Source organism: Rhea pennata, chromosome 14, assembly GCF_028389875.1.
Source record: "Rhea pennata isolate bPtePen1 chromosome 14, bPtePen1.pri, whole genome shotgun sequence".
Lineage (NCBI taxonomy): Eukaryota > Metazoa > Chordata > Aves > Rheiformes > Rheidae > Rhea > Rhea pennata.
In genome coordinates this window covers 3,197,291-3,224,151 of record NC_084676.1, presented here as the reverse complement: position 1 = coordinate 3,224,151, position 26,861 = coordinate 3,197,291, and the positions used below count along the sequence as shown (strand labels likewise).

At 48.5% G+C, this 26,861-nt stretch overlaps 1 protein-coding gene across 1 annotated transcript in view; it reads right to left on the bottom strand.

Annotated features, from left to right (window-relative positions):
- ETF1 (eukaryotic translation termination factor 1) overlaps positions 1-23,548 on the bottom strand; it is a 28,664-nt gene extending 5,116 nt beyond the window's left edge. Inside the window, exons 1-8 of the mRNA XM_062587708.1 lie at positions 23,442-23,548; positions 23,223-23,349; positions 7,599-7,774; positions 6,751-6,890; positions 3,225-3,363; positions 2,087-2,277; positions 1,440-1,569; positions 501-656 (exon numbers count right to left, since the gene is read on the bottom strand). Of these exons, the coding sequence (XP_062443692.1) occupies positions 501-656; positions 1,440-1,569; positions 2,087-2,277; positions 3,225-3,363; positions 6,751-6,890; positions 7,599-7,774; positions 23,223-23,308 (1,018 nt within the window). The 5' untranslated portion in view covers positions 23,309-23,349; positions 23,442-23,548. The remainder of the gene's footprint in view (positions 1-500; positions 657-1,439; positions 1,570-2,086; positions 2,278-3,224; positions 3,364-6,750; positions 6,891-7,598; positions 7,775-23,222; positions 23,350-23,441) is intronic.
- Positions 23,549-26,861: the final 3,313 nt, after the last annotated feature.

Sequence of the window (26,861 nt, the reverse complement as noted above, 5' to 3'; positions counted from 1 at the left end):
AGTGCTGTGGGAATACGGGAAACTGAACCAGGCACGTAAGAAAAGAACAACTGTACTGCGCAACGTGTGTCCCCCCACCCCACCCCCCCAAAAAGGAAAAAAAAAAAGCAACCCCCTCAAATAAACACAGGGGGGGGATAAGCCATGTAGGGCCAGTAGGAATTTTTCCTTCTGGCTAGTAGAGTCAAGTCAGTCTCCCCTCAGATGCACGAGCGTCACATTTATACGCACACAACTGAAAGGCAGGTTTGACGCCAGCTTTGTGACAAACTGCCACCCCAGCACTGCAATTCCCTCTCTGCAGGGGAAGCTTCCTAGCTTCACAGTTTCCTCCAGAGCAGCAGGGAAGCTGCAAGTTAGTGACTTGCCTATACAACATCTCCTTGATGAAGTCCTTACAGATCTACTTAGGCAGTTCTCCCAGAGTAATCTGTCCAACTGATATGGCTTAGTTGTTAATCCCCTCACAGACCTTTCAGTCTCTCAGAAGCACCACGTACCCTCTGTGCCTTGGCAGTGCAGAACGTATCTCATGATATCCAGATTTTCATAGACTATCAGTATCTCTACTGCTCCCATTTCTAAAGCTTTTAGTGTATCTTCAACACCAAAACAGTACTTCCCCGTGTCCTGGCTGATTTCATCGAAGTATCGTCCTGCAGTCAGGATATAAAGAAACAGATTGTCACAAACACAGATCATGCCACTTGGATTTTAAACAAGCCTAATCTGAATGCCTCCCCGCCTCCCCAAAAAACCAAACACACCTACCACTGAAAAGGGAGACTGCAGTGTTACTGAAGGGAACAAGGGATCTGACAACGTATCAAAGCATGTAATTCAGAGGATTCACTGCCAGAAAAAAAATCAGCTCAAAACACTGCCTGCCAGGGTCTTGTTTCATTTAAAAGCTTAACTTAGCTATGCAACAATCATTGGACTAATCAACAAGCAGGCACTATTTACCTTTATTCCCTTCGTCAGTTTAGGATAGCTGCTGTTACTATTGCCCTCTCGCTATGTTTTCATTTTAGCGAAATGTGGCTGCTAAGTGTCACACAAGGGATCACTTCTATTGCCATCTTAAAACAAAGAAAATCTTAACTCGTATCTTGCTGAAGATGCAAGGGATCAGAGGAGATTTCCTCTTTCCACCTCAGCTTCACCAGATGGCCTGAAATCAAGGCAATTTGATGAAAGGATAAGAAACATCAGAGGAACATGGTGGAAAAAAAACTCCATGATATCACACTAAGTCCTCCAGCAACTGAGATGGTGTCTGGAGAATAAAGTATCACTAGAAGTTCTATTCTGTCCAACTCTGAGGTCATTGCAAGGCTGAGCTAGCATGCAGGCACTACCAGAAGGTCTAAAGGAAGATGAATGGGTTTGATCAACAGTATTTGATTCAGGAGAAAGCTAAACATGCAGTCATATACCTATTAGTTTCTTCTCTTGAATGAATTTCACATTGGAGAGGACCTCAGTTGACAATTCAATTGCTTGATTAAATCCATTTTCTCCTCCATATGAAATGTCAACTAGTTTGAGCACTTTGGATTGCAACCGCTAAACATGAAAAAAGACGAGGTTAGCAGTCTATTACACAGCACTGCCAGAAAACAACTTTGTAACCCGCACAAGAATAAGTACCTGGCAAGAGTCACAGCATTAATCTATTTTACTTCACTCGTAAGCACAGGTTCCAAGTCAGAGGGACCTCAAAAGGCTTAATGTTGAAGCACAGCACTCAGGCAAGACAGATTATGTTTAGTGGAGTTTAATTCCACTAAAGCCTCTACTTCAGATTTTTGAACCCAGAGAACACAAACACCAGTTCTAAACCAGCGAGGACAGATTTCTTAGTAACAGTGTTACTAAGAAAATGAGATTTTACCTCCTTGCTGGAAGGTACTAGGGAAGGGAGGACCCTTTAGGACACATCAGATTTGATACTTCAATCAAATCACTTTAGACACCAAGTTTACATTCCTCTTCAGACGCTTCTAATAGAGGCACTGCTAATATCACCACGTTACTACTGACAGCTGAAAAATTTGGGCTTTGCTCAGAAAAGAACACTCACCTGATCAAACATGTCAGATTGACTTAATTCAGTTTTGAAGTCAGCTGATCCAGCTAGAACAAGACCAGCCACGTTCACCTTGTCACCGGAAATGAACAGTTGCACAGCCGTCTCTGCTACCTTCCTTACATAGTTGTGTCGTTTTTCCATTCTCAAACGAGCAAAACGCAAGGCAGATTGACCTCCTCTACCTTTAAGAGAGAACAGATGAGAGGCAGCAATTTGTGAGGCAGCAATCTGGAAGACATTTCTTTTCTAGGAGGTTATTAGTACATGGTCCCAACTGGGCCTGGAGTAACTGAAGCCAAAGGCAGATGCAGTCTTCTAAATTAGTTTGCCACAAGCAGAGCTAGGGGCATTCAGTGAAACACCAAGTGAATAGAGTGCTCATTCACAGCAAGAGACTTTTTTCCATACATCCCACAGAGGGAAATATGTTTTTCAAAGACTCACTATAGCCCTCTCTATAGAGAATGTGCACAGACGTCCAAAACTTTTCATATCCTGTACCTTCGTTAAATGCCATTTCCTTCATTACACTGCCTGGCATACCCTTTTTGCTGATGCAATGTATTCTGGCAGACACACTGCTGGGTTTAGCTTACTGGGGAGACATTCCTATTTCATTTTCTCCCATCCCAGTCTACATCAGAGAAGGATGGTAAAACAGGAATAGCTAACAGAATTCTCTGAAGTCAATATACAACACAGCATCACATAACAGAACCAGAGTTTTGCTTGGTCCATTAAGCTTCTGTGCTTTTTGCAAGGAACAGGTTACTGCTTTTCAATGTGATTTGCACACAACACCACGAGATGCAAAATTTAAGGACACTACCAAGTGGTATTACTACTTGCACTAGAGATCTTTACTAAAGGCTGCTCCAAAACCAAACAAATGGGGAAGTGGGCCAAGCAAAAAAGAGTCACTAAGGTCAACTGCACATTTTATTAATTCAATTAATCTTGTCACAAGGCTCAAACTGGCAGACTTCAAACTGGCTTTGCTGGCAGACTTCAGGGGAACAAGCAGCTGAGTTTGGTTAAACACCTACAGCTGAAGTTTCCTGCTCTTCTACCCCCACACCCCATCCTATCATCTGCTGCTGCAAAAAGTTTAGAGTCACTAATGCATTACCATGCTTCTTTGGAAGATCCACAGTGAATTTGTGCAGGACTTCTCTTGTGTTTCCTTGAAGGGTTCCAAAGAGTGCACCGCTACCATCTATTACAATGAAGCCAAACTTGCTGTCGTCAGAAAGCAGCGCTGTAAGAGCCTGAAACAGCAACAATGGTGTCAGCATAAGCATTAGTTTATCAAGGTTCAGAAAGATCAAAACACCTTTTTTCAAGTTTCTTGTTCTGAAAGACCACGAAGGACAATAAACCTCAAGGAAGTTTAACATAGTAGGTGACCGGTGCAATTTCTACCAATAAACTAAAGGAAAAGCAGCAGAATAAGGAGTCAAGAGTAACCGTCTCACACAGTTCTGCCAAGAAATGACAGGAAACTAACACTTAAGCTTGATAGCTATTTTCCCAGTATTACCAGCTCATCGCTGGCAGGTGTAATAGCGAAACTCTAAAGAACAGCTCTGGAAAATACAAAGTGAAATGCATCACCTCTCCAGCTGGCAAAGCTGGAATAGTAGTTTTCCTAGCATTCCAGCCAGAAAGATCAGAACTTGCTTAGCCCGCTGATCAGGCTATTTGTCAATTAGGTTTTATTCTACAAAGCATCAATATAGCCTGACTTTCCACTTGCCAACAAATACTGTTTTGCTATGCTCGCTGACTTCAGAGAAGTCCCAAAGGCAGAAGGATGAACTCCCCTGGGCAATGACAAATTCAGCCTTACAAAGCAGAACTAAAACTGTCCTGTGAGTAACTAGCTATAGAGAAGATAGCTATAACATTTGCTGGAAAATGCAGTTATCCTTCAACTACCTTCTCTTTAAGGCTAAACTCATTCCATCAGGTGGTTCAAGCCAGCTAAAAATTAAAAGACTGCTCGCTATCAAGGGCTCTAAGTATCTTTTGACAAATATCTGCTTCCAGCTGGACTTTGGGGAAGAGACATAAGACTACTTAAAGGGCCACTGCAAAGCACATTTAAGACTGATCACAATGTCCCGCCCAGAGCCAGTTCTGGTGTTACGGGACATTGCCTGACACCCAAATTCTACACCTGTCCTTTAGAGGGAGTTCTGGCAGCTCTAGCTGAGCCTTTAGCCTCCAGACTAGGAGGCTCATTCAGCAACCTCACACTGCTGTTCACCTACATACACTCAATTAAACACAACAGCAAGAATCCTCTTCCTGATGTTATAACCAGAGTGGCAAAAACCAACCAGCAGGGTAGAACATTTGTCCAGTTACAGATAGTTTTAAGTCACTGGTTCTTAACAGTGATGGTGCTGGTTTATACCACAGGACCTTTACTTGCCTCCTTGATCACTGGACTGAATGGAAAGAGCAAGACAGTCACCTTTATCCAAAAATCCACACAACCAAGTCTATGACTTTCAAGCTTAAAAGGAACAGGCACTGAGGTTTAATAGAATCTACTGGCCAAAATAAATATTTTGCATTAATTCCCTAGCAGTGGGATGAATGAGAGAAGGAAGTGGCATATTACTTGGCACTATCCCAGTTAAGAAGATGTAATGCAAGCTGTGTGACTGGGACAATCGCTCAAGCCAAGGTATCAGAATAAGTCATTGTAAATCCTACCATTCAGACACACATATCAAGGCTCATATCCCTCTTGGGAAGTTACTTCAGTTTCATACATGCAGTAAAATATCTTCAGGAAATCTTATCAGATATCATTGCCAGGCAACAAATGACTACAGCTCGCATGTTCTTGATTCCATCTTATTTTACTTGAGTATCCAAGGATCAGTGATGCCCAGTTTCCCCTTCATCAGTTCTATGCCAGCAATTCCACTGTTCTACCTGTCAAGTAAACAAGGGCCTATTGCTTTTATATTTTGTTCTATCAACCAGGGCTGAGTTTCTTTCCAGCTTTGGCCGGAAGCAGAGGATCACATCCTTTTTCTGCTCCTTTACATGTCCTCATTTTCATATGAAATCTGTTGCTATTACTAATTTCTAGCAGTAGTTCCCATTATACAGCTAGGACTGAGATAGTAACAGACAAATGTGGACTCCAACACTAACATCTTCTCATTGCTTGAGATTACATATAGTATGCTTTTACAGCTAGATTTGATTCTGTAGTGCAGACAGTATTAAGTAAACTAAGACTGTATCCAAAAGAGACAGGAGAGCACCCAGCACATGGAGAAAGGTGCTGTCAGTAAGTCACATTATTAATAGTAGTCATTATCACAAATTCCTCTCAAGTTATTGCAATTCTTGCTGAGCAATGCTATGCACCAGCAAGTGGGTGTTTACAGCTGCCTCCTGGGAACAGCCCACAGGGCAGCAGGGTTTTTGTATACAATCAGTGCCCTGAAGCAGGAGCTGCAGCCAAGACCAAATTAATCCCTTTCCTGGTGGGACAGAACACAACTCACTGCCCTACTGTCATCCACCCACTGGCAACAACTGCTGGCACAAATATTTCCCTTACAGGTGCACCTCTCCCCCTGACCCAGCTCCCTGGTATATCCCTTGCCTTCACTTGCCCACACACATGGGCTCAGCAGAGCTTTCAAGAGCTCTATCTCTAGGTAGATAGAGGCTGCTCCCAGTTTCAGGCACTCCTGGCAGATCTAGGATGCACTGGGACTGGGATTTCATCCTTGCTGGGGAGACAGAATAGGAAGGTATCTCACACCTGTGGAACAAATATCCCTTTCTGCCTGTACTCCTGCCCTTTGAAACCCAGGATTAGGTCTCCAAAAATCCAGGCAGAACTACATCACTGAAGGCTGCAGCAAACCCGCACTTCAAACGTGAGGCGGTCAAGCCTCACTCCACGCATTTACTGTAATGAATGTCATGGATATGAAATGTAGTCAAACACCTACAAATAGAGACCTCTGCACCTGCCAATAGAGTCAAAACACACTTAGATGCAACAAAGTAGCTTCATGCAAACAAAAGGACTACTGTAATCCATATCAGTTTAAATATGTCTCAAAACTCTTCATTTAACTAAGATAAGTAGATCCTGCACTTAAACACCAGACAGAAATAACCCCATCTTACTCTAGATAAATTATGCACATGCCTCATTTCTTGCACATGCCACAGTTCTTTTATCAAGAGTCTCAGGTAACACATTTGGTATCAAGATTGGTAACATTAATATTTTCTTGGCATTACTTTAAGGCATAGCTTGGAATAAGATCTATGAGCCTCTAAGAATAAGAAAAAACCTGCTGCCAATTACAGAGACAAGCTCACGTCTGTGGGCTACACAAACTCAGCACTTACCAGCTGGGCCATGAAATCAGCTATAGCAGGAGTTGGACAATATCTCAACTCACAATGCCTTTCAGCAACTATCACACATTTCTGAATACTGGCCAGCCACAAGCCATCCAGTGGCTTCACCAACAAGGTCCCTTAATTAAAGCCCGCTGTTCTAGAGACTGTGGACTCAAGCAAACTAAGAATTGTTTCAGTGAGACTAGGAAAGAAGTTTGACTTTGACTCCTGCAAGACCAGTAGACATTAAGGAAATTTCTTACCTCTGTGTGGAATTTGTTGTCACACAAATACAGTGATGTGTTGATTGGTTTGAAAGGTTCAAAGTCAATGTTGACTTTCTTCTCTTTTCCTTCTTCTGTCACAATTGTTCCACAGTAAACAACCAGACCATTTGGAGGTACTAAAAAGGACACAATGTAATTTTAGATTACTGAGAAATATTGCAAACTATATCCACCAGAAGCTAACTACCAGGATTTGCAACTTAACACAGTATTGAAATTGAAGTTCCCACGTTCTTTACTTTCTTTACAGTTTCTTTACAGTTTCTTTTACACATTCTTTACTTTCTTTACATTCTTTACAGTCTGCCCCATAATTCCTTCCTAGGTCTCTGCAATAGAAAACTAATCCTAACTCTGAGATGGTGCACCTGCACTGAACAGCTTAAAGCACGAAACCAAAGGCAACCCAATATAACATTGATAGAAAGTTAAACTTGTTAAGAGCTTGCAAGCTTGCAGAATCTGCAAACAAGCCAAACATCCCCATGACACTTACAAAATGAACCATCTCAGTGAAGGCCACTTGCTGGAGTCAAAACAGTAGCTGTGAATCCTTTTCCTGCACTCATCTTTAACGGCCTGGGTCTATTCCCTCCCAAATGATTGCAGTTACATGCCATCACATTTGCACTTATGTGCAAAGGCGTATCTAGTCCCAAGGACTATCCCTGAAGTAGCTGTCCATGGGCAACATACCTGGAATATCAGTGCAAAACAGCAGCACAGGCCAGCAGATTTGATTAGCACAAAACTGCTAAGACAGGAACTTAAGGATGCTTCCAGGTAAGAGACATTTGCCAGCATCCATATGAGCTAGAAGTTACCTTTGTTATAGAGTTTGAGTCTTTGCTGTACAGATGTAATGGCTCCCAGTACTGAAAGGCGATTCACTCGGGACTTAATGTTGGAGGCAGTGCCAAACTCATCCGCTAACATTTTTGCGACTCGCGAAATCTGGTCTTTGGGGGGAATGATCAACGATATCATGCTGGTACCATTGCTGAGAAAGGAAAAAAGAATCGTGAGCGGCCACCAGCTAAAGCATCGAGTGTATTCATACAACAGTCCACCCAACAATTCTCTCTCCTCCTCCCACCCCAATGGAGGCTTCACTTCACTGTTATCGGTGTAATTCCCCTTTCTGCTGGACAATAATTGGGTGAGAAAAGAAAAGGAAACAAGCTCTTCGGAGGATTCTGACTCCGTAACCACAAGTTCAGGTTAGCTGCTACCAAGCTGTTTGCCTAATCTGAGATACTACTCTAGAGAAAAGGAACACATTTACAGGCTAAGAGCTGCAAGCTAAAAGGCAGGGAAGCAGGCCCCAGCAGAGGTAACTTAAAACAATGCAGCCACATACTTCAGGGGCATTTTTAAGTCCATTCCACTTGTTCTCAGACAGCTGGAGCACCAGTAGCCAACTTGAGCATAGTTTTAACACTTCGTTCAAGAATTAAAACAAAAACTGAACTGGAAGTATCTTTTTGTAGCAGCTGGTCTTTTCTACTTTCCTAATAGCACTTTGTCTTGCAGAAAAGCTCACCAACTCTGGAAGATGCCTTAAATAAACTTTGCTTAAGTACATGACTGCAAGTTTAAGAGCATCAACCCTCAGGCACAGACACAGGAGAAGACCCCACAAACCACAGGCCTGGCTTAAGTAAATTAAGCTTACTATTCCTTTATCCAACAGCTATGGAGTAGGTCCCACAAAAGGAGCTTGGTGGTTCAATTCTATCCAACCTCTCCAGAAATCAAGAAAGTCCCCATCTGCCTTCCATCAGGGACCTCCCATTTGCCATAAAATTACTCAGATGTCTTCACTGCTGCCCCAAGTTTGACCCAGATTTCACACTTCACAATTAAGGTGATGGCATAAGACAAATGCCTCAGCACATCCTCTAGCCCTCTTAAGGGCAAACCAGCTAGGCTTTTTTTTTTTTTTTTTTTGGGGGGGGGGGGGCAGCTCTATTAAGGATTTTGGCTCAGGTCACCAATAAAAAGGTGCTTTTTCAGCCATTAAGAAAAGAATGGGTTTGCTTTTTTTCTTACTGTAGGATAAGACTAACACAGTACCTGCCTGCTGCTGTTTCAGTCTGTCAAGCGCTAGTGTCCTGCCTAAAGTGTTTGGGCTACAGAGACAGCAGGGAAGTGCTTTAAAAAGCATCACCTCATTAGCCTCTTTACAAAAGTTGTACAGCCCGCTTCCCAAGATCTTCAATTCAGGCCAAGTTGAAATGGATGCTGGTAGGTCAAATAAGTTCCCGACCTTAAAGACAACTAATTGGTTTTAATTTCCAAAATTCCCCCCCCCTCCCAACACTAATCAAGAAAGTCGCAAGGAGACACTTGCATGCGTTATTCCCAGGAGGAGCTCTGAGCCATGCTGACAGCCATCACAGACTTCCAGGTCATACCAGCCAAGAATACTCCATATACACCACTCAATTAATGTAGCTAGCTACCTCAGTGAATAGCACAAGCCTTAGGGGAGGTGTAATGGCCCATCGTTCCCAGCAGGCTCCTTTGAGTAAGAGGCTGATCAGAATGAAAGCAGCTCTTCCCGACTTTTCTGAAAGTAGCACTCTTGAGGTAAGCTCGCGCAGTTCATTCCTTTCTCTGAAGGGAGAGATGCTCAGGCTTCCCAGAGATTAGAGAGCTCTGAGGACCACGCTGCTTGTAGAAGATGATCTGCTGCAGGAGCTAAGGGCATTCCTACCCAGTGTGGCAGGTGGGAGACGGGACGGCTCTGCCCCTTGGGCACGGCATGGCTCTCCTGCTAGAAAGCGATTTCATACAACTTCTCCTCTATTGAAGAGACCAAACTGGGAAAGAGCAGACAGCAAGACAGACTAGTCTGGTGGGAATAGCAATGAGGAAATCCAGCTGTGCACTCACAAGAACAGTCCTTCAGCAAGAAAACACTTGTCCTAAAAGGCCTGATGTTTTTAAATACAAGCCACCCCTAAAAGCCTTACGGTTGCCCTCTGTTTGCAACCTTCCAATCTTTACATTGCTCTGCTCCAAAACCACTGGCCAGACTGACAGGGGCATCAGAACTGCGCTTTAGCCAGCGGCTCTGTTTACTGGGAGCCGGCTGGATTATGCCAAACAACACCTTGAAGAGAGCACTGTAGCTTGCAATTATTCATATTACACACAGCATCTTATCTAGAAAGCAATCACGTGCGTCCATCAAATCACTGTTCCTTAGCAACACGGCAGCACCCTACCCAGAATAACACAGTGGACTCCACAAACCCTTCTGATCCACTACTGCAACACAAATGCAGAAGGATCTCTAAGTGGGAGAGAATACACGTATTATATAATTCTCAAACTGGAGTGCAACGCAGCATAAAAATACACTTGGTCCAGCCCTTCAGCAAATTCCAGCCTGGTTATATATCCAGAAGCACCTCCATTACCAACATCAAATGCATTTTCTGGATGTGACATACTTTTGTCACTATTTACTCAGCTATTTCAGGCACTAACAGATTCCTGCAGAATCCAGTAAAAGAGCAGACACGCAATTTGTCACGAGAGCAGTGCCAGCCAGCGCAGCGCAGCGTGCCAAACGAGCCTGGCACACAAGGAGTCAGCTCGCCTGCTCACCCAGAGGCCCCTGAGCACCTAGCACCATGGAGTCACGGGTGGGGTGGGGGCAGACCCTGCCAGCACGCTGCTGCCGCCGCCTGCTGGGTACAATTAATCCACCCAGAATAGCTCCTTTGGAAGCCAGCTACTTGAAGGTAACATTCAGCACCCATTGCTCTTTATCTATCTCTCTTCCTTAAATCAGCATGCTTTCAGCATCTTATCACTAAATTAAATCACATCCCAGACAAGCCGAGACCAACAGGACACCAACTCAAGTGCATGTGCATGCAAACAATTAAGATGGCTGCAGACAACTTGCAGATGTCATGTAGCACTAAGACCTTGTTAACCTACCTCAGAGAGTGACAAAGTAAGCTTGTACCTGCATGTGACCTTGCTGCTAGATGGCAGGGTCCGCAAACCTGTGGTTGCATGTTAGACTCACCTCAGTGAGCCAAAGTGCAAAGATAGTTTCTAAGAAAGCTGCAGTTTAAAAAAAGCAGAGAGGAAAAAATACCGGCATATTTGACCAGTACAATCTCCAGGGCTCCTATCTGTCTGTGCAGCCACAGGGTCCGAACAGCAACAGACAGGTATTTCTGCAAATCCCATGCCTCCTCCTCCTCAGCTGCTATATCAGCTGTGCACTATGTTCTAGATTACATTTACTCTGGGAACCATCTACAGGAAACCACACTGACTACCGACCTCGAGAAAGGAGCCTTTCCAAACAGCAGACTCCTGTAACAAACAGGCTCAACTGTGCATGAAGTACATGGGACATTCACTGCCTGGCCAGCCCTTGCCAACTACGAATCCCCCAGCAAGCACACTGCCAGAAAAAACTTCATTATGAAACTGTTAGAGTGCACAATTAAGTAATCAATCTAGATTAAGGAAAGCGCTCAAAGGGTTCACACTGGCAGCTCAGGATCAAAGAGCTAATGAGCTGGTTCCTCCCTGTATCTTCCCCAGTGCTCCTCCAGGAAGGATAAATCTGAAGCAGTTCAGATTATATCCTACTCACAGGCTTCTTATTTTAAGGAGGCAGCAATGCTGAGAGGTTCCATCACCCCCCCCCCCCCCCCCCCCCGTTTAAATGCACCCAAGACAAATTGCACTAGATCAGCTGGAAGCTAATGCTTTCAGACTGAACTGAGCCAGGAAGTTTTAAGCAGCTAGAGACAGTTGCTGTCCCTATTCTGGGCTAGGGAGTGTCTGCAGGGCAGCCAAATAGCTGCCATTGTAATGTAAGTATGTGCATCAGGATCTGAAATGCTCTGAAATGTTTGCTTAGGAGGAAACCAGCATCCCAGACCACAGAACAGCACAAAATGTGCCACAGCACTAGGAGCCGAAGAAGGACAAAGCACTAAGGGCACCCGTCCACATAGTGCAAAGAAGCACGAGGGCACACACATGTCAGCCTCTGGAAAGGCAGACACACTAAGCCTCCCAGGTACTACGGTCACTAACCACACTGCACCAGCCCCACCAGAAACTGGCAATCAGCTCAGATTTAGCATGACCAGGAAGATACCAGCATTAGAGCTCCAGGCCAGAACAGTGGAGAAGACCGGGGCCTTGAATCCTCTCCTAAACCACTACAGGGCGGCCCTAACCCTACTCCTACAAACTGCCAACGGAGAGTTGTTTGGAGGAAGCAGGAGGAAAGAGCAGCAAGCGTGCCTTGCTCTCCCAGGATAGCAAGTGCCTTCGCAAATTTAGGTTTATGGGTAAGAGTCTCTTCTGTTCTATTATTAACACAACAGCATTCCTACACTTTGAATTTCAGACAACCGTACCACAAAACAAACAGTGCTCCAAGCTGCAGAGAGGCCTAATGGCAAATGTGAACAAGTTATCAGAGTGAGCAGCAGTAGGTGCAGCGCTGAATCATTTGTAATCAAGCCTGGAAAAGCTGAAGTGAGAATCAAGCAAGCCTTGCCAATATTCCTTATAAGCAGGAACTCGGGCATCCAAACAGCTTTTTCCTGTAAAAGTCTTTCTGCACTTCCTACTAGGTATCATCCTCCAAGGTCCCACTGTGCCTTACAACAGCTCTTGGTCTTAAATACCACAGCAAGTACATTTTGGGTTCCCTTCAGAAGCACTTAAATCAGTTTGATTTCTGTGCTGAGTCCCAGTCCACATTTGGCACCAGGAGTGGTGGCTTACTGTGCTTGCATTTTATGGTTCAGCATGAAGAAAACACCACAACAGAAGGCAAGTACACAAGACAAGCAGTGTATTACATTTGAAATAAGCTGCCAACTATACCCCATGGATGGTTTTTGTTACGGCTGGCAGTTGAGCCTCCTGTTCCGGGTGGCCATCTTGATCTACAAGGATTTGGTTTCTGTGCTTTTGCTGGTCAGAAGAAACAGCTGAACAGGTTCTCGCACCTTCAGCTTTCAGCTGAAACCAAAAACCAGCCTAGACATTTTCCAAAGAGTCCCACCATCGTACACAGCAAATTAAGTGGCTACCTGAAAGACTGCACACCACATGGAGCACCAAACACAGTAAGAACCGATCATGGCTACCCTCATCTTGGCAGAGTTGCTCGGCAGACGAGAGCAATCCCAACTAGAAGTCGGAGGAGCAGTCACTCAACCTGCCTCATGGAGTTCGGGATATGTGCTGGCAAGGGAGAGCATTAATTCAACAGACATAGTATATAAATAGCAGTTTCTGGCCTACACTGTGGTATCAGGGGAGACTTGACAAACAGCAGCAGAGCAGTAGTTCTACAATGAAACGTTTTACTCTAATAGCACACTCTGTAATATGGAGATATATTGGCAAGGAAGGTCAAAACTAGTTTGTCTTTACAGGGTACTGGTTTTGTGAGCATAAGCTCCCTGCTTTCCAGTGCTGCCTGGAACGAAGGGCAGGACAAGGCCTGTATTTGACTGCAAAAGACTGGCATGAAAGCAGAGCAAACAGCTTTCAGATAATCTGATCTTAGCTACATAGCACAGCTAGGAAGCTTTCTATGAAATAACTGTTGCCACATACTGCTTCAAGCAGTGTCACCTTCCCAAGGTAACAGCCTCGATCTCCGTCCAAGAGGACTGCAGCTTCCTGGGCAGTAACCACATATACTGAGGAGCCCAAGCTGCCTAGACAGCCACGGCTACCAGATTTGCACGATGGACAGACGCAGTTTCATCACTGACATGTCCACAGCCAGCTGCAAGGCAGATACCTGTAATTTCCATACAGTTCACCAACATATACCAAGTACCCGAGAGAAAAGCACTACCTCTGAATAAATATCCACACAGACTTGCAGGCATTCAATACCTCAGGGAAGGACTAAGTTGAGAGTGCAATTCCACACAAGCAGTGATGTAAAGGAAAAGTATTTGAGGGTTTTTTTTTAAATCCTGATATCTGAGCAGAGATGAAGAACCGCTGTAAAAAGAAAAAAGAAAACCAAAGGACTTTGGTACAGGCAAGTGCAAAGTTGCCAGTATGGGTTCTCTTCCTAACTATATGCCACTAGACCTTCCCTACTCATAAATCTTGTGACAGCACTGAAAGTGCCATAGGAAATTTCCACATAGAGGCTCTCACAGCTCATGAATTTGGCTGAAAAGTACATAGACTGGTCATAGATGTGCCCTCTAACGACTTTATATCATTTAGAACAACAAAGTCCTTATAAAATAGGAAGTAGCTCCTGTTCACTAATGCCAGGTCTGGAGAGATGACCGCAGATGCAAAAGCTATACGACATTTGCTGGAAAACCAGTAGGCTGGCTAATTAGGAGCAGAGAAACATAACAGTCTAGCACTCCTTCAGTGTTTCACAGGCAATGTCAACTGGAAGCCTACCAAAAGGCTCCATTGCCTGTGTTTGAGAAAGTGGTTTGAATGTTCCAACACACATAACCAACATGCCTCAATCAAATTGCTTCTTGAGAAGAAACACCTTTGTGTGTTTTTTTTCCCCATCAAAAATAGTTGAAATCCTACTTCCTGTTCAGATGATGCACTTAAAACCACAGCTTGAGTAGATGACAAGTGCTGGAGAGATACCTACACAGAGCCCGTAACACCGATTAGCTGGTAACAGGACCTACCATTGAAGCTCCTTTGAAGCTTAACACAAGTTAAGGGGCAAGTCATGTTGTTAGCAGTGCTTGTTTTGCATCAGCACAGCAAGATCCTCGCAACCACCACTTCAGAGGCATTCCGCGTTTTTAATCACACTACATATCACAGTTTGGGACAATTTACTAAAAGGCAGCAACAGGAGACATTTGTACAAAGTGTTTGTCAAAAGCTTCCAGGTCATCCAAAGAGAGATACGAAGATATGGAAGAGATCAGTTCCTAAGCAAAAGTAAGGAGGAGACAATCTCTCTGTATCTAGTACCAGAGGAACACAGAAAGCACACAAAAGGAGAGGACTGCAGTGGCAGGAACCACCTCACTCTTTCCTCAAGGGTACTTTCCAGCATAAGCATTAATTGAAGAAAGTGAACCCCCGAGTCTGAGAAACCCTCCAGATGGTTAATTGCCCAGTCAATCTTTGAATGTCACCTCTGTCTAGAGAAATGGAAATCACAAGCTGCACAGCACAAGGCCGTGCAGCTCTCACCACTGTGGCCCACACAACGCCAAGTCCTCATGCCATAGCTCTGTCCCAGGGCTCTAGACAGGAATCTTCTCTCATCTGCCAGAGGATACAGCATTACAGGAAGATGATATACACAAAGCATTCTGTGTAGCCAGCAACGACTTGAACACAAACATTAAGACTGTCCTGAAGAGATATCCTGCCCTCTCACCCAAACCCATTGACCTTCTCAAAGAGGAAACAAGTAAGAGCCCCCAGATGCCACGCAAGCTTACCAAGTACAAGTTCGGAAGCTAATCACCAAGCCAGATCCTACCCTGGAAAAGGGAAAGTGACCTGCTTTTCCTAAATGCACACCCTGCCTCAGCAGTGAGGAAAAGCCTCCCACAGGGAGGCAGCAGATGGCTGCTTCAGCAAAGCAGCAGAGGCAAGACCGGCTAGCAGCTCACCGAGGGTCAGGCAAGGTAGTGCTTTCCCTCCGAGCAGCTGCTGGGCTGCGGCCAGTACCTGACTCCAGAGCTCAGCATGCATCGCTCCTTAGGGACAGGAAGGAAGTGAAAGGAGAACCAGGTCACAGACCTCCTCCTCCACGTAGCAGGGAATTCGGCCAGGTATCACAGGTCCCAAGGCTGCACTGGTAGCAGATAACAGCCCTTTCCCACTGGTCCAGCACGCGCTGCCTTCAGAGCTTAATATAAGCAGCACAGTCACTTGCAGCTCTTAGCTCCCCTGCCAGGGGCAAGAGATTCCAAGCTCCAGCTTTCCCCCTTCCCCAGCCAGGGCCAGCTCCCACACTGTGGCTGATGCTCAGACAACAGGCAGTGCCCAGATCCCAGATCTGTTCTGCAGTTCGAGGAAGAGATCCTGACTTCGTTCTGAGGTGCTGAACAGCATTGAATCAGCATGAGTGGATAGTGCACACCCCACAGGGAAGGTGAATCAATGCCACTTTGAAATTCTTGGATCAAAGGCAACACATCACAAAAAATAATTGCATAGGCATGCTTTGAACAGACCTTACTGGCTGCATCTGACCTAATGCAGAAAGCCCGTATGCCCAATTACTGGTAAGTAGAACAGACGTTTCTGCACTTCAGACATTTGTGACTCACTGGCAGGCTTGGTTTTGCCACAGCTCCCCTGCTCTCCCTCCTCCCTCTCCAATTATTAATGCTTCAAGTTTTAAAAGACTTGTTGCGTTATGCTAATGGGCCAGTTCGGTACAAGATGTACACTGAGGGACTGAAACACTAAATACAGATTTGCTTGTTAGATGTTAATGCCTCAGAGGTACATAGAAATAGAGAGCTAATGGGGGGAGGGGGTGGAACCCAACTGCCACAAAGCCAATGTCCATCTTCTTTTGAGGTGCTCATTCTCATCTTCTACCGTGTCGCTTGTCTTCAGCAGACAGGGTCTCATTCATTAACTCTATGTGAATGATGATCTGTGTATGAATCATGCTGTTCAGTAATGAATCACAGCTGTAAAAAGGGATATCAGGCTGCAGAACTACCAAAGGCTACAAACACTTGCTAGAACTCTTTTCTGACACCTAACAGTTCTCCCAGATCAGGCCTTTTTTTGTCACTTGCTAGTCTGCACTCTCTAAACAGCGCTTCTTAATTGCTACTATAATTCAAAAGGCACAGGTAGAGCAACCAGATGAGAAAGCAGAGGAAGTGCTTTACAACAGTCATAAGCAATGAGCAAGGTGTCAGCAACCCTCTCCATACCGTTCGCAGCTCCGGCTGCCTTCTCCCCAGCACAGGGAATGGACAGCTTTCTCAGATCACCCATCCTCAACTCATTTGGCTCCACAACACCACAGAAAGGCAAGCTCTTAGAGATGCTGCCTCAGCTCTGCAAGGTCTGATCAGTCCCACTCTCACAGTGTGGGTATTCAGCTTCTAAATCCAGTATTATGGAGATTGGCAGCCTGAAGAAACTGAAACAGTCAAAGCAGGAAAACAGAGCATATGCAGCTGGAATACCTCCTGCCTGATTACCTGCTACAGAGCCCTCAGGTTTGACTTTTGCCCTGGGCAATTTCTACCCTGGCCTCCTTTTCCTTCTCCTCACACTATCAAAAGCAGAAGGCAGTACTGCTGTTACAGCCTTTACTTGTAGAACAGAAGCACTGTCCTTCTTTAGAAGTTCTCCTGAAGACAACGGGACTGAGAAAGCACTATAAGGAATTTGGCTAAGAACTTAAATTGTAACTTTGTCCCCAGACACACCACACACCAGTGGTGGATCACAGTCATGACAAAAAACTCACAGCCAAATAAAAGAAATCCGATGTTCCACTGCACAGATACTGCTCCTCTGGTCTCATGTTCTCCACAAGAATGCAAGCCCCAGGACTGACCCAGCCCAGGCGCCAGCAGAAGACTTTCAGCAAAGGTAGATCCACTGGAGACTGGCCTGCACCATGCCGCAAACGGCTGTGTAGAGATTCTCAAGGCCATCCTATGTCTGGCAGAAACATCACATATCAGCACAGCAACCTAATTAACATAGCAGAACCAAATAGTACCTTGCTACAACGCTGCCCTTCGCAGACAGGCCAGCTCAGCCAGATCTGGTTCAAAGTCTCCGTCCTGCTCCTCATGCTAAGATAAGGCTTCAGCTCTGCAGAAATAAATTCTGTATCACGGGTCGAATCATTTCCCAGAACACAGATCTGAGCTACACCTACAAAGACAGATGTACCCTGAAGGAGAAGGCAGGGAAAGAAGTCTGCTGCAACTCTGGGAGCAGGTAAGGGAACCTCTGAATCAACATGTCTCTGGCAGTATGGCCAGAAACCAGTCACAGCAAAGACCCACATTAAATCCCGCACCTCATGCATGACCCCACTTAAAGAAAAGACAGTCATACTGATACTTGCCTAATGGCAAGTAGGTAGGGTGTTTAACATAGTAGGATTACTACCCTCATTTACAGTATTCTGTACCACCATATACTATAAAGTAATGCACATTACTATTAAAATCAACTCTTCTAACACATTCAGCAGCTATCCCAGGGCAGTTACAACTTCAGAGCAGTGGTGCTATACAATACCGCCTACTGGCAGAACAAGCCATCTTCAATCAAGCGCAGCAGATGCTACCAGGATCAAACGAGTATTTGCACTGCCTAATTCAGGAGAGAAAGCAAGCTCTCTGATGCAGAGTAATACAAATCAATGTGTATAAGTACCTGAAGGGAAGGTGTCAAGGGGATGGGGACAAACTCTCTTCAGTTGTCCCATCTGACAGGCCAAGAGGCAATGGGCAGAAATTGAACCACAGGAATTTTCGCCTGAACGTGACGGAGCACTGGAACAGGTTCCCCAGGGAGGTTGTGGAGTCTCCTTCTCTGGAGATATTCAAGGCCTGCCTGGATGCAGCCCTGTCTAACATACTCTAGGTGACCCTACTGAGCAGGGAGGTTGGACTAGATGATCTCCAGAGGCCCCTTCCAACCTTACTGATTCCATGATTCTATGAACTCCAGCATTTCTTTTGAAGAAGATATTGGAACGAGGCAAGATATGCAACAGGACATTACTCACAATCGATCCCAGTTATTTCCCAAATGGATCACAGCAGCACTGCTGGCAGCTAGGGCTGCCACAGCATTCACAGCTCCAGCAATAACTCACTAGTACATGGGCTCATAGGTCACTTCCAAAAAGGCCCATCACACTAACAGCACAACAGACCAAGTCTACCTTGTTCTCCAGAACCATCAGGTCATCCAAAGTAACGGGTCTCAATCTTGCCAGCCTGCCTGCTCACAAAAGCACCATCCCGGGACACCTCAGAACAAGGTGCAGAGATATCAGACTTGCCACCAACCTTTATCCGAGTAGGTTCCAATCCCTGTCACACAAGGCTGGGAAGCAGCTATCTGAGGCTAATCCCAGAATTGGGCCATTCCACAGGAACCAGCAAGCTGCCAGATGCACTGAAGCAAACCTCAGCTGCAACTGCAGCTTTTTGCAACACATGCTGAGACAATTACTTATGTATAAGCTACAGGTCAGCTTCTCCACACTCGAGCTCAACTAGTATGTTTCTTTTTGCAGGAGTTTGCAGAATCCACCTCCTAGCAAGAGACTACACTGCTCTGCTTTCCTATGGCATGCTTCCTTTCCTGGAAGCATCGTGACTTCCCCTTTTCCTGCCATTTCTCCACTCTCTCACCTTGATTCATTTCTTCAGAGTACGTTACTTGTTGAAAGCTAGTTTCTGAATTTGCTCAGAAGCACACACATGCCTCATTTCTCCTCACTTCTCCTCCAATTTACTTATCTGGGAAACATAATATTGATGCTCAATTTCTACCCATCTTGTTCATCAGGCTGAACTGTGCTTGCAGAGAGGGCCTTCAAAGACACTTTTCACCTTTCTCTTTGCCCTCTCTTTCCCCGTTTCAGCAAAATAAAATAGCTAACAAAAGTTATTACTCTGAAGAGAAATCTACTCCTTTAAATTCAAGGTTGGAGAGATGTCTCAAGGCAGCAGGTTCTTGAAGGCTTTGCCATTATAATACAGCCCCACACCCTGCACCAGCAGTACTTTTACTCCAGGTCAGATAGCCAATCTTCCCAGCAGAGGTGTTAGTAAACTGTTTGAGCAGAATGGCCTGCAGGAAGAAAGCCCCTGTTTAAGGCTTTTAGAAGTTTTCCAAACGTAATTCAGATGCCTTATCCTAGGCCTAAGCCAGCAAGAAGGCTGCTAGTTGCTGCTGCTGCTCAATTTGAGCAAGCATTTACAGCTTAGATTAGCAGAAAAACTGACTGTAGCCCTGCTAAACTATTCAGGGCTGCAAAGACCAGAGGAACAAAGAGTAATTGTCAGTTTAATAGCAATACTGGAAAACTGCACGAAGCAATAGCACAGAAGCCCTGAGACAGGATAAGGAAGAACACAGTAGCAAACGCTTCACTCTTGCAGAGACATGGCTGCAGCTACTGAGGGGCACAGTCTCCTCCACAGAGACTCAGTTTTACACAGGCTAACTCTGGATTGATCAGAAAGCAGAATCCCTCTGTAGGGCAGAAGTGAAGGAGGTTGATGAGAAGCTGAGCCTCCCTTGCCACCAGAGATGACAGGGCTAGAGTTCTCAAAAGGGCATAAGTTACTCATCACCAGCCTTTCACTCTCATCTACTTCTGGCTAGAAGGGTTAACTGCCTGTATCACAGAGCTCAGCCATCATCTGCCCCCACCTCTCACAAGACCCTATGGACACTGGCCCTGATGCTCCCTCCTTCCCTTAGCACCAAATCAGAAAGATCATTAACTTCATATAGTTTGCAACTCAACTTTGGAAAAGCTAGGAGATAACAGATACTTCTATTTTAGGCAGTAAGATAGAGACAGCAGTTCCTTCTACTCCCTGCCAGCAGGGGTGGGGCAGGTTTGGTGGTTTTCTTCAATTTTTTAAATTATTTTCATTTGCCAGGTTCTTGCTAACCTGAGGTCAGCTCTTAAGCAGGGCTTGAAAAATAATGCAGGACACTCTAAGACATTACCTTAAAATTCAAGGAGCAGCCTTACCCTCACCGGCCTCTAGCTGATCAGCTTCCAGTAAATCCAAAGTCTAATCTTTTTCCTTGCTTTTAGGGCCAAATGTTGCCCCTTACCTCATCTATCCCAGACATTATAAAAGCATTTCCTTGCTCTTCTGTTTATTTAACATTTTGATAATGCTCTCCAGATTTCATTGAGATTTTGCAGAAATGGCTACGTAACAGCAAAGGCACCCCACCTGTCACATGCAAATTGAATGTCTAGTTCCAGCTTCCTCTATTTCCCATCCCTTTGATCCACTGCAGGAACAACCAGCACATGAAACTGGGACGCTGCTGCTGGGTCACTATTAGGAGCACATGAGTAAGGGAAGGTGGAGGCACCAAGAAGCCCTGTCCCTTCGCACTGCCCGACTTAAAGGCTTTGCCCCCTTATCCATCCCAGAACAGGTCTTCCTACTTCACAGGAAGGGGAAGTGACTCTCCCAAAGGCAGGAAAAGCCTGTTTCACTGGCTCACACCTCTTGTGTGCTAGGAAGCCTGATGCCACTGGCAGCAAGAGCTGTAGCATCTCTTACTCTTATGGGGTCCAAACAGACTAGGATAATTTTGGCTCAGTCTCCCTACAAGCACTGTGCACATTTACACATAACCAGTATAGCCTTGTTTTCAGCAAAGTTTGCTAGTATTAGCTACTTTTGTAAGGCAAAAGTACTTTTGTTTTACTAGCCAATTCACAAATATTAATTTAAGGAACAGCAGTCTAAATCTAGGAAAAATGCTGGATCTGGAGGGCTCACCTAAACCTCCTATATGCATCTTATTCCACTTACAGTGTTTTTATCATGAACTAGAAATGTGCCAGGGGACATGGACTGGGAATAGAGGGGAGATGCCTATGCTGTGGCCCTAGCAGGCTGTCAAGAAAAGATAATCATCAGTTCTACCCCAAACAGCCACTCTTTCCAACCTAGCTTTTCCACCTGACTTTCCAAGAGCTCCTGAATATCACTTTTAATCTAGTCCTTTGCTATATGCATCTATTCTAAACAGCAAAGTAAGAGCTGCCATTAAAGCCAGACATGCTTACGCTACCACATTTTGAATCAGGGAGAGCTGAAACGCTAGCTATACGTTTCCCAAACACGTCCCAGCCTCTCTCAGCACTGCCACAGAGAGCAACATCCCTTTTCACAAGCTGTGACACGTGCCCACATCCCCCCCAAGCCACCCCCCTTTCAACTTCACAGCAGAAGTCACTCACACGCTCCCATGCTTCTCTGGACCTCCCCACTCACAGCGCTCTCTGTGCGATGGATGGCAGAGCTGCCTGATCAGCTGAAGCAGTCAAAGTCCACTCTGTGGCAGGACAGTCCCAGCCCCGCCATCCCTTTCACTAACAGCTACATCACAGATTAGGAAAAAAAAAAAAAAAAAAAGAGAGACATCCCCAGTTTGGGCTCTCCCACACACACCCTCGTGCCCAGGTTCATTTTTAGCCAAACCTTGGCCCACTCTCCACACAGGAATAAACGCCAGCACTAAGGAAAGTGCAGGACAGCCTTTTTGGCTTAAATGAGCTATCCAAACATAACCTGTCTTTTGGGCTGCCATAGTAAGATGCCAGCAGCACTCTAGCTAGCTAGATGAAGACTAGTTCAGATAAATCTATGCAAACTGCAGCCACAAGGGTGGCTGAAGAATCACCTTTAATTTTTACCATATTTTGTTGCACTCCAAGACAAATATTTTGCAGTTTTACAGCTCCAAGACCCGTAATTTTTGCAACAACTCAAGCCCGAGAGGCTCCCTGATCTGCACAACACCACACTGCCTAGTTACCTACAGAAAATGGCACATAGGTCGCCTTTGGCATGGAGCAGCTTTAGAAGCACCCAGCATTTTTTTTATCCTGATGAAAAGCGATCATAGAAGTACAAGAACAGTATATATGAGATCAGAAATGTCAAATTTAACGCTACTCAAGTTTTGGAAGCACTTGCTTTGGGGGAAGCATTGCTAGGCACTTTCATTGGGAGGTGAAGGGGTGAGAAAGAGAGCCAGATAACTGAGTAAAACAGGTAATAAAGCAGCCACTAGATAAGCCTGTGCCTCCCTGCCCTTACCCCTCCCTGTGTTTCTCCAGCCAGCTGGTCTCTTGGGTGGAGCCCAAGCCTGCACTGGGCAGCCCAAGGAGCCTTTTACTCCGGCTGGAATCCACCGTTCCCAAATGCCAGCTGGCATGGGACGCCCGGGGCCCCACAGCTCCCACGGCGGCGCCCAGCAGGAGCGAGGCCGGACGCGCCCCGGCGCTCGGCAGCTCCCAGGGGCCGCGCGGCCCGGCCGGGCTCGGCGCGGCGGCGGGCACAGCTGCGCCCCGCCTGCGGGGCGGCGCGGGCGCTCGCCGGGAGAGGCCGCGGCCCGCCAGGCGCCCCGGGCCCGGGCCGGCCCGGAAGGCGCGACCGCTCCCCTCGCGGGAGACCGGGCCTCTCGCCGGGGCCCGCCGCGCTCGCCCCCCACCGCTCCAACGAGGCTTTCGCCGCCAGCCGGACCCCGAGCGGCCGCCGGCGCCGGCGGGACAAAAGGGCACCGGGGCCCGGGAAGGGGCCGGAGCGGGGCCGCGCTCCGCCCTGCCCGCGGCGGGCCCGGCCCGCGCCGCCGCCGCTGCCCCCGGCCGGGCGCCTCCCGGGCCGCTGGGCGCCGCGCCGCCGGCCCCCGCCGCCGCTCACCCGCGGGCCGCCTCCAGGCTCTTGATGAGCTTCTTGATCTTCCAGATCTCCACGTTGCGGTCGGCAGCGCTGGGATCGTCCGCCATCTTCTCCCTCCGCCTCCTCCTGCTGCTGCGGCTGCTGCTGCCTGCGGCGGGCCGGCCGGCACAGAGCACAGCGGTTAGTCGCCCGGCCGCGCCGCGCCGCCGCCCCGCCGCCCCCGCCGCGCCGCGCCCTCACCTCAGGCCCGGTCCCCCCGGCGGCGGCGGCGGCGCGGGGCTGGCGGCGGCGCTGACGTCGGACACCGGCTCCTCGCGCTCCCCCTCTCCGCGCTGCATGTGTTGCAATCGGCTCACATGGGGCCTGTGACATCACTTCCGGGGGGGCGGGGGGGCCGCGCGCCCGTCCCGCCCGCGCGGGAGCGCCGCGCCTCGCCATAGGCCGGCCGCCCGCAGGCCACCGCCCCCCGCGCGCGCCTCCATTGGCCGGCGCCCGCGCGGGGCAGCGTGGGGCGGGTAGTCCCCGGCCGGCCCCGGCCCCGGCCGCGGGCGCGCGGCGGGGCGGGAGGGCCCTCGAGCTCTCGCGAGATCTCGCGAGCTCGGCGGCGCCGCCGCGTCAGGCCGCGGCGGGCTCTTAAAGGGGCCTCGCGCGCCTCGGCGGGGCTGCGCCGGGCCCTGCCCGCGGCGCCACCGCGGGCACCCCCGTGCCGCCCCCGTGGCTCCCCTGCGCTCTGTTCCTCCCTCCCCGGTGGCGGTGTCACCCCAGGCCCAGCCGAGCAGGGCCCACGCCGCGCGCCCTGCCACCGCCGCGCTTCCCCGGGTGGCCGGGGCAGCCTGCGCCCTTCCGCTGCGGTGCTGCCAGCGCCCGGCCTGGCCCTGCCACAGCCCGGCTCCGGCTCCGGGCTCCGCCAGCCCGCTGGAAACGGCCGGGCTCCTGCCGGGCTCCCGGCAGCACGGGCCTGCCAGGGACCGGGCCGGGGGCCTCTGGCCTGGCACGCTTGTGACACGCTGGCGTGGGCCTAGGGCACTTGCTGAGGCCTGGCGCACTTGTGACACCCTGGCCGGGGCCTAGGGCGCTTGCTGAGGCCTGGCGTGCTTGTGACACCCTGGCCGGGGCCTAGGGCGCTTGCTAAGGCCTGGCGTGCTTGTGACACCCTTGCCTGGACCTAGGGCATTTGCTGACGTCTGGCGTGCTTGTGACACCCTTGCCTGGACCTAGGGCATTTGCTGACGCCTGGCGTGCTTGTGACACCCTGGCTGGGGCCTAGGGCGCTTACTGATGCCTGGCGTGCTTGTGACACCCTGGCCAGGGCCTAGGGCACTTGCTGAGGCCTGGCGTGCTTGTGACACCCTCGCCTGGGCCTAGGGCGCTTACTGACGCCTGGTGTGCTTGTGACACCCTGGCCAGGGCCTAGGGCGCTTGCTGAGGCCCGGTGTGCTTGTGACACCCTGGCCTGGGCCTAGGGCGCTTGCTAAGGCCCGGTGCGCTTGTGACACCCTGGCCAGGGCCTAGGGCGCTTGCTGAGGCCCGGTGCACTTGTGGCATGCTGGCCAGCTCTGTCCCATGGGTCACGGTGCCCCCAGCGCCAAAGCAGCAGCTGAGGGCAGGCTTGGGTGTCACAACCTGCACAGTCCTCAGCCACTGCCTATGCGGCAGATGGGGATGCTGAAGAACCACGCGTTTTTGGCAGGGGGGGGGGCACACGTTTTTCCCCAGAGCAAAGGCCCTCCAGAGCCGGGCGCCTCAGGCGCAGCCAGGTTGCCTCTGCAGATCCACCGGGTGCCCCCAGCTCGCAGCCGCCGACATCCTGCCCCGGCTGTGCCCGGGCCTGAGCCAGGAGCTGCGTTTATCTGTCCCCAGGGTCTCGTCGGGGGAGGCGCCGCAGACGGCTGAAGTGCCTGACTGCATTTAGCATCCTGTTCCTGTTCTAGGGGGGAGTAAGGATCGATTTCAAACCTTACAGGTGTTTTTTTGCATGTGCATGTGGGTTATAATCCTCCTCAAAACAGTAAGAGGAGGATTATACGTATTTTCAAGAGATTCTTCGCTGAGGTGGACACGTGTGTCTGATGCTATAGGGAAGGGGGCACACAGATGGGCCAGCAAACACCACCTTAGCTCGTGTTGTCCCGGGACTCCCGTTACCCAGATTCAACATAGCGACTCTGCTCCAGAACGTGCCTGCTGAGCACCGTGGTTCCCCCTCCCGAGCAGTGCCGAGCCGACTTCCTGCACGTGGCTCACCTGCGCCCGCAGAAAACGCTTGCGGGCAAGCTGGAAGGAGCCGCTGCGGGCGAGCGGGAGACACCCTGCTCCTATATGAAATCTCAGCCTGCTCTCCGCTATTTAAAATTTAGGCATGGGCTGTGGAGCTGAAGTCTAATACCCTAGTTCTCCTGTTTGGGTTACTGAATCCAAGCTATTATTTTTCCTGCTATTATTTTAAGCGAGCCTGCGTTTCAGAGCCCGCAGAGGCCGTGCCGGCGCTGCCTTGCTCCCCTCCGTGGACACAGCAGGGGACACCGCGGAAAGAGGAAGCAGAGCGGCACAGGCACCGCCGCCAGGGTCTGCCAGCTGCAAGGTGTTCGGAGGCCCTGGGTCCCCCAGCCCTGCCTAAAGCCTTCTCCTGGGTGCTTCACCCAGCTCAGACCTTCGCCGGAGCCCCTCACTAGTGAGGGGGTGAGCGGAAGCAGAGCAGCATGCAGGAACAATCCTGTGCTCCACGGAGATCGTTGATGGCTTTGAAATCTCTAAGTGCTAAACGAAGAGCCGTTTTATGTATTCGGGGTGGAAGCACAGAGCCCAGACACTGCTCAGTGACCTGACTTCTTTACCCAAAATGGATGTGCAAAACTTCTTCTAATCGCCGTCATATACAGGCCAGAGCTGCAGCGCTGCTGAGGCCTCAGGCTTCCTAGGATGAGCATCTGCCTACATTAGAAACGAGAGCAGGGGATGAACACAGAACAGCCTCTCTCCCCGGGCTGATGGACACCTTCCCACCAGCGTGACTGAAGCAGTTAACTCCTGGGGACAGGACTTGCTCCTTTTTTAGGAGAGAGAATAGCCTAGTTGAACTGGCGCCCCTCCTGCCTTCTTGGCCGTTTTTCACAGCAGGAAACAGATCATCTGATCTCGCTTTTCCCTCCTCATTTCAATAATTCAGCTTATAAAGGAGGAGCTAGGAACAATGCATTAATAAATAAAGAACACCTTCTATGAAAGAAGTCTTTAAGCTGCAGAAGTGGAAAGAAGAATTCATTCAAGAAGTAAAGGCCAGCGTCGATCAACGATTCAGGAGCCTGGAAGCCGCAGGATGACCCGCTGCCTTTGCCCTGGCAGTGCTCCGAGCCCCGGAGAGAGCCAAGAGCAAGCAAGAGGCAGCTCCTGGCTCTGCTGCCGGCACAGCAACATTTAGCTGTGGTTTTGGGGAGGCAGCAGGAAACCCCCCTTTGGAGGGTGGTTTTTACCTGTCTCACTTAAAGACGTTTCCTTTTAGCACCTGAAATACCAGTAACTCGTTCCGCCAGGGGACGATCCCTTCTCTTTTGCAAACTGCGTGATGTTATACAGGGAATCGCTTTTGACAACACCAAGCAGCACAGTGAAATTCAAAAGGACAGAAGTCAGCTGCAAGCTAGTTCTATAAAGGAGATTATT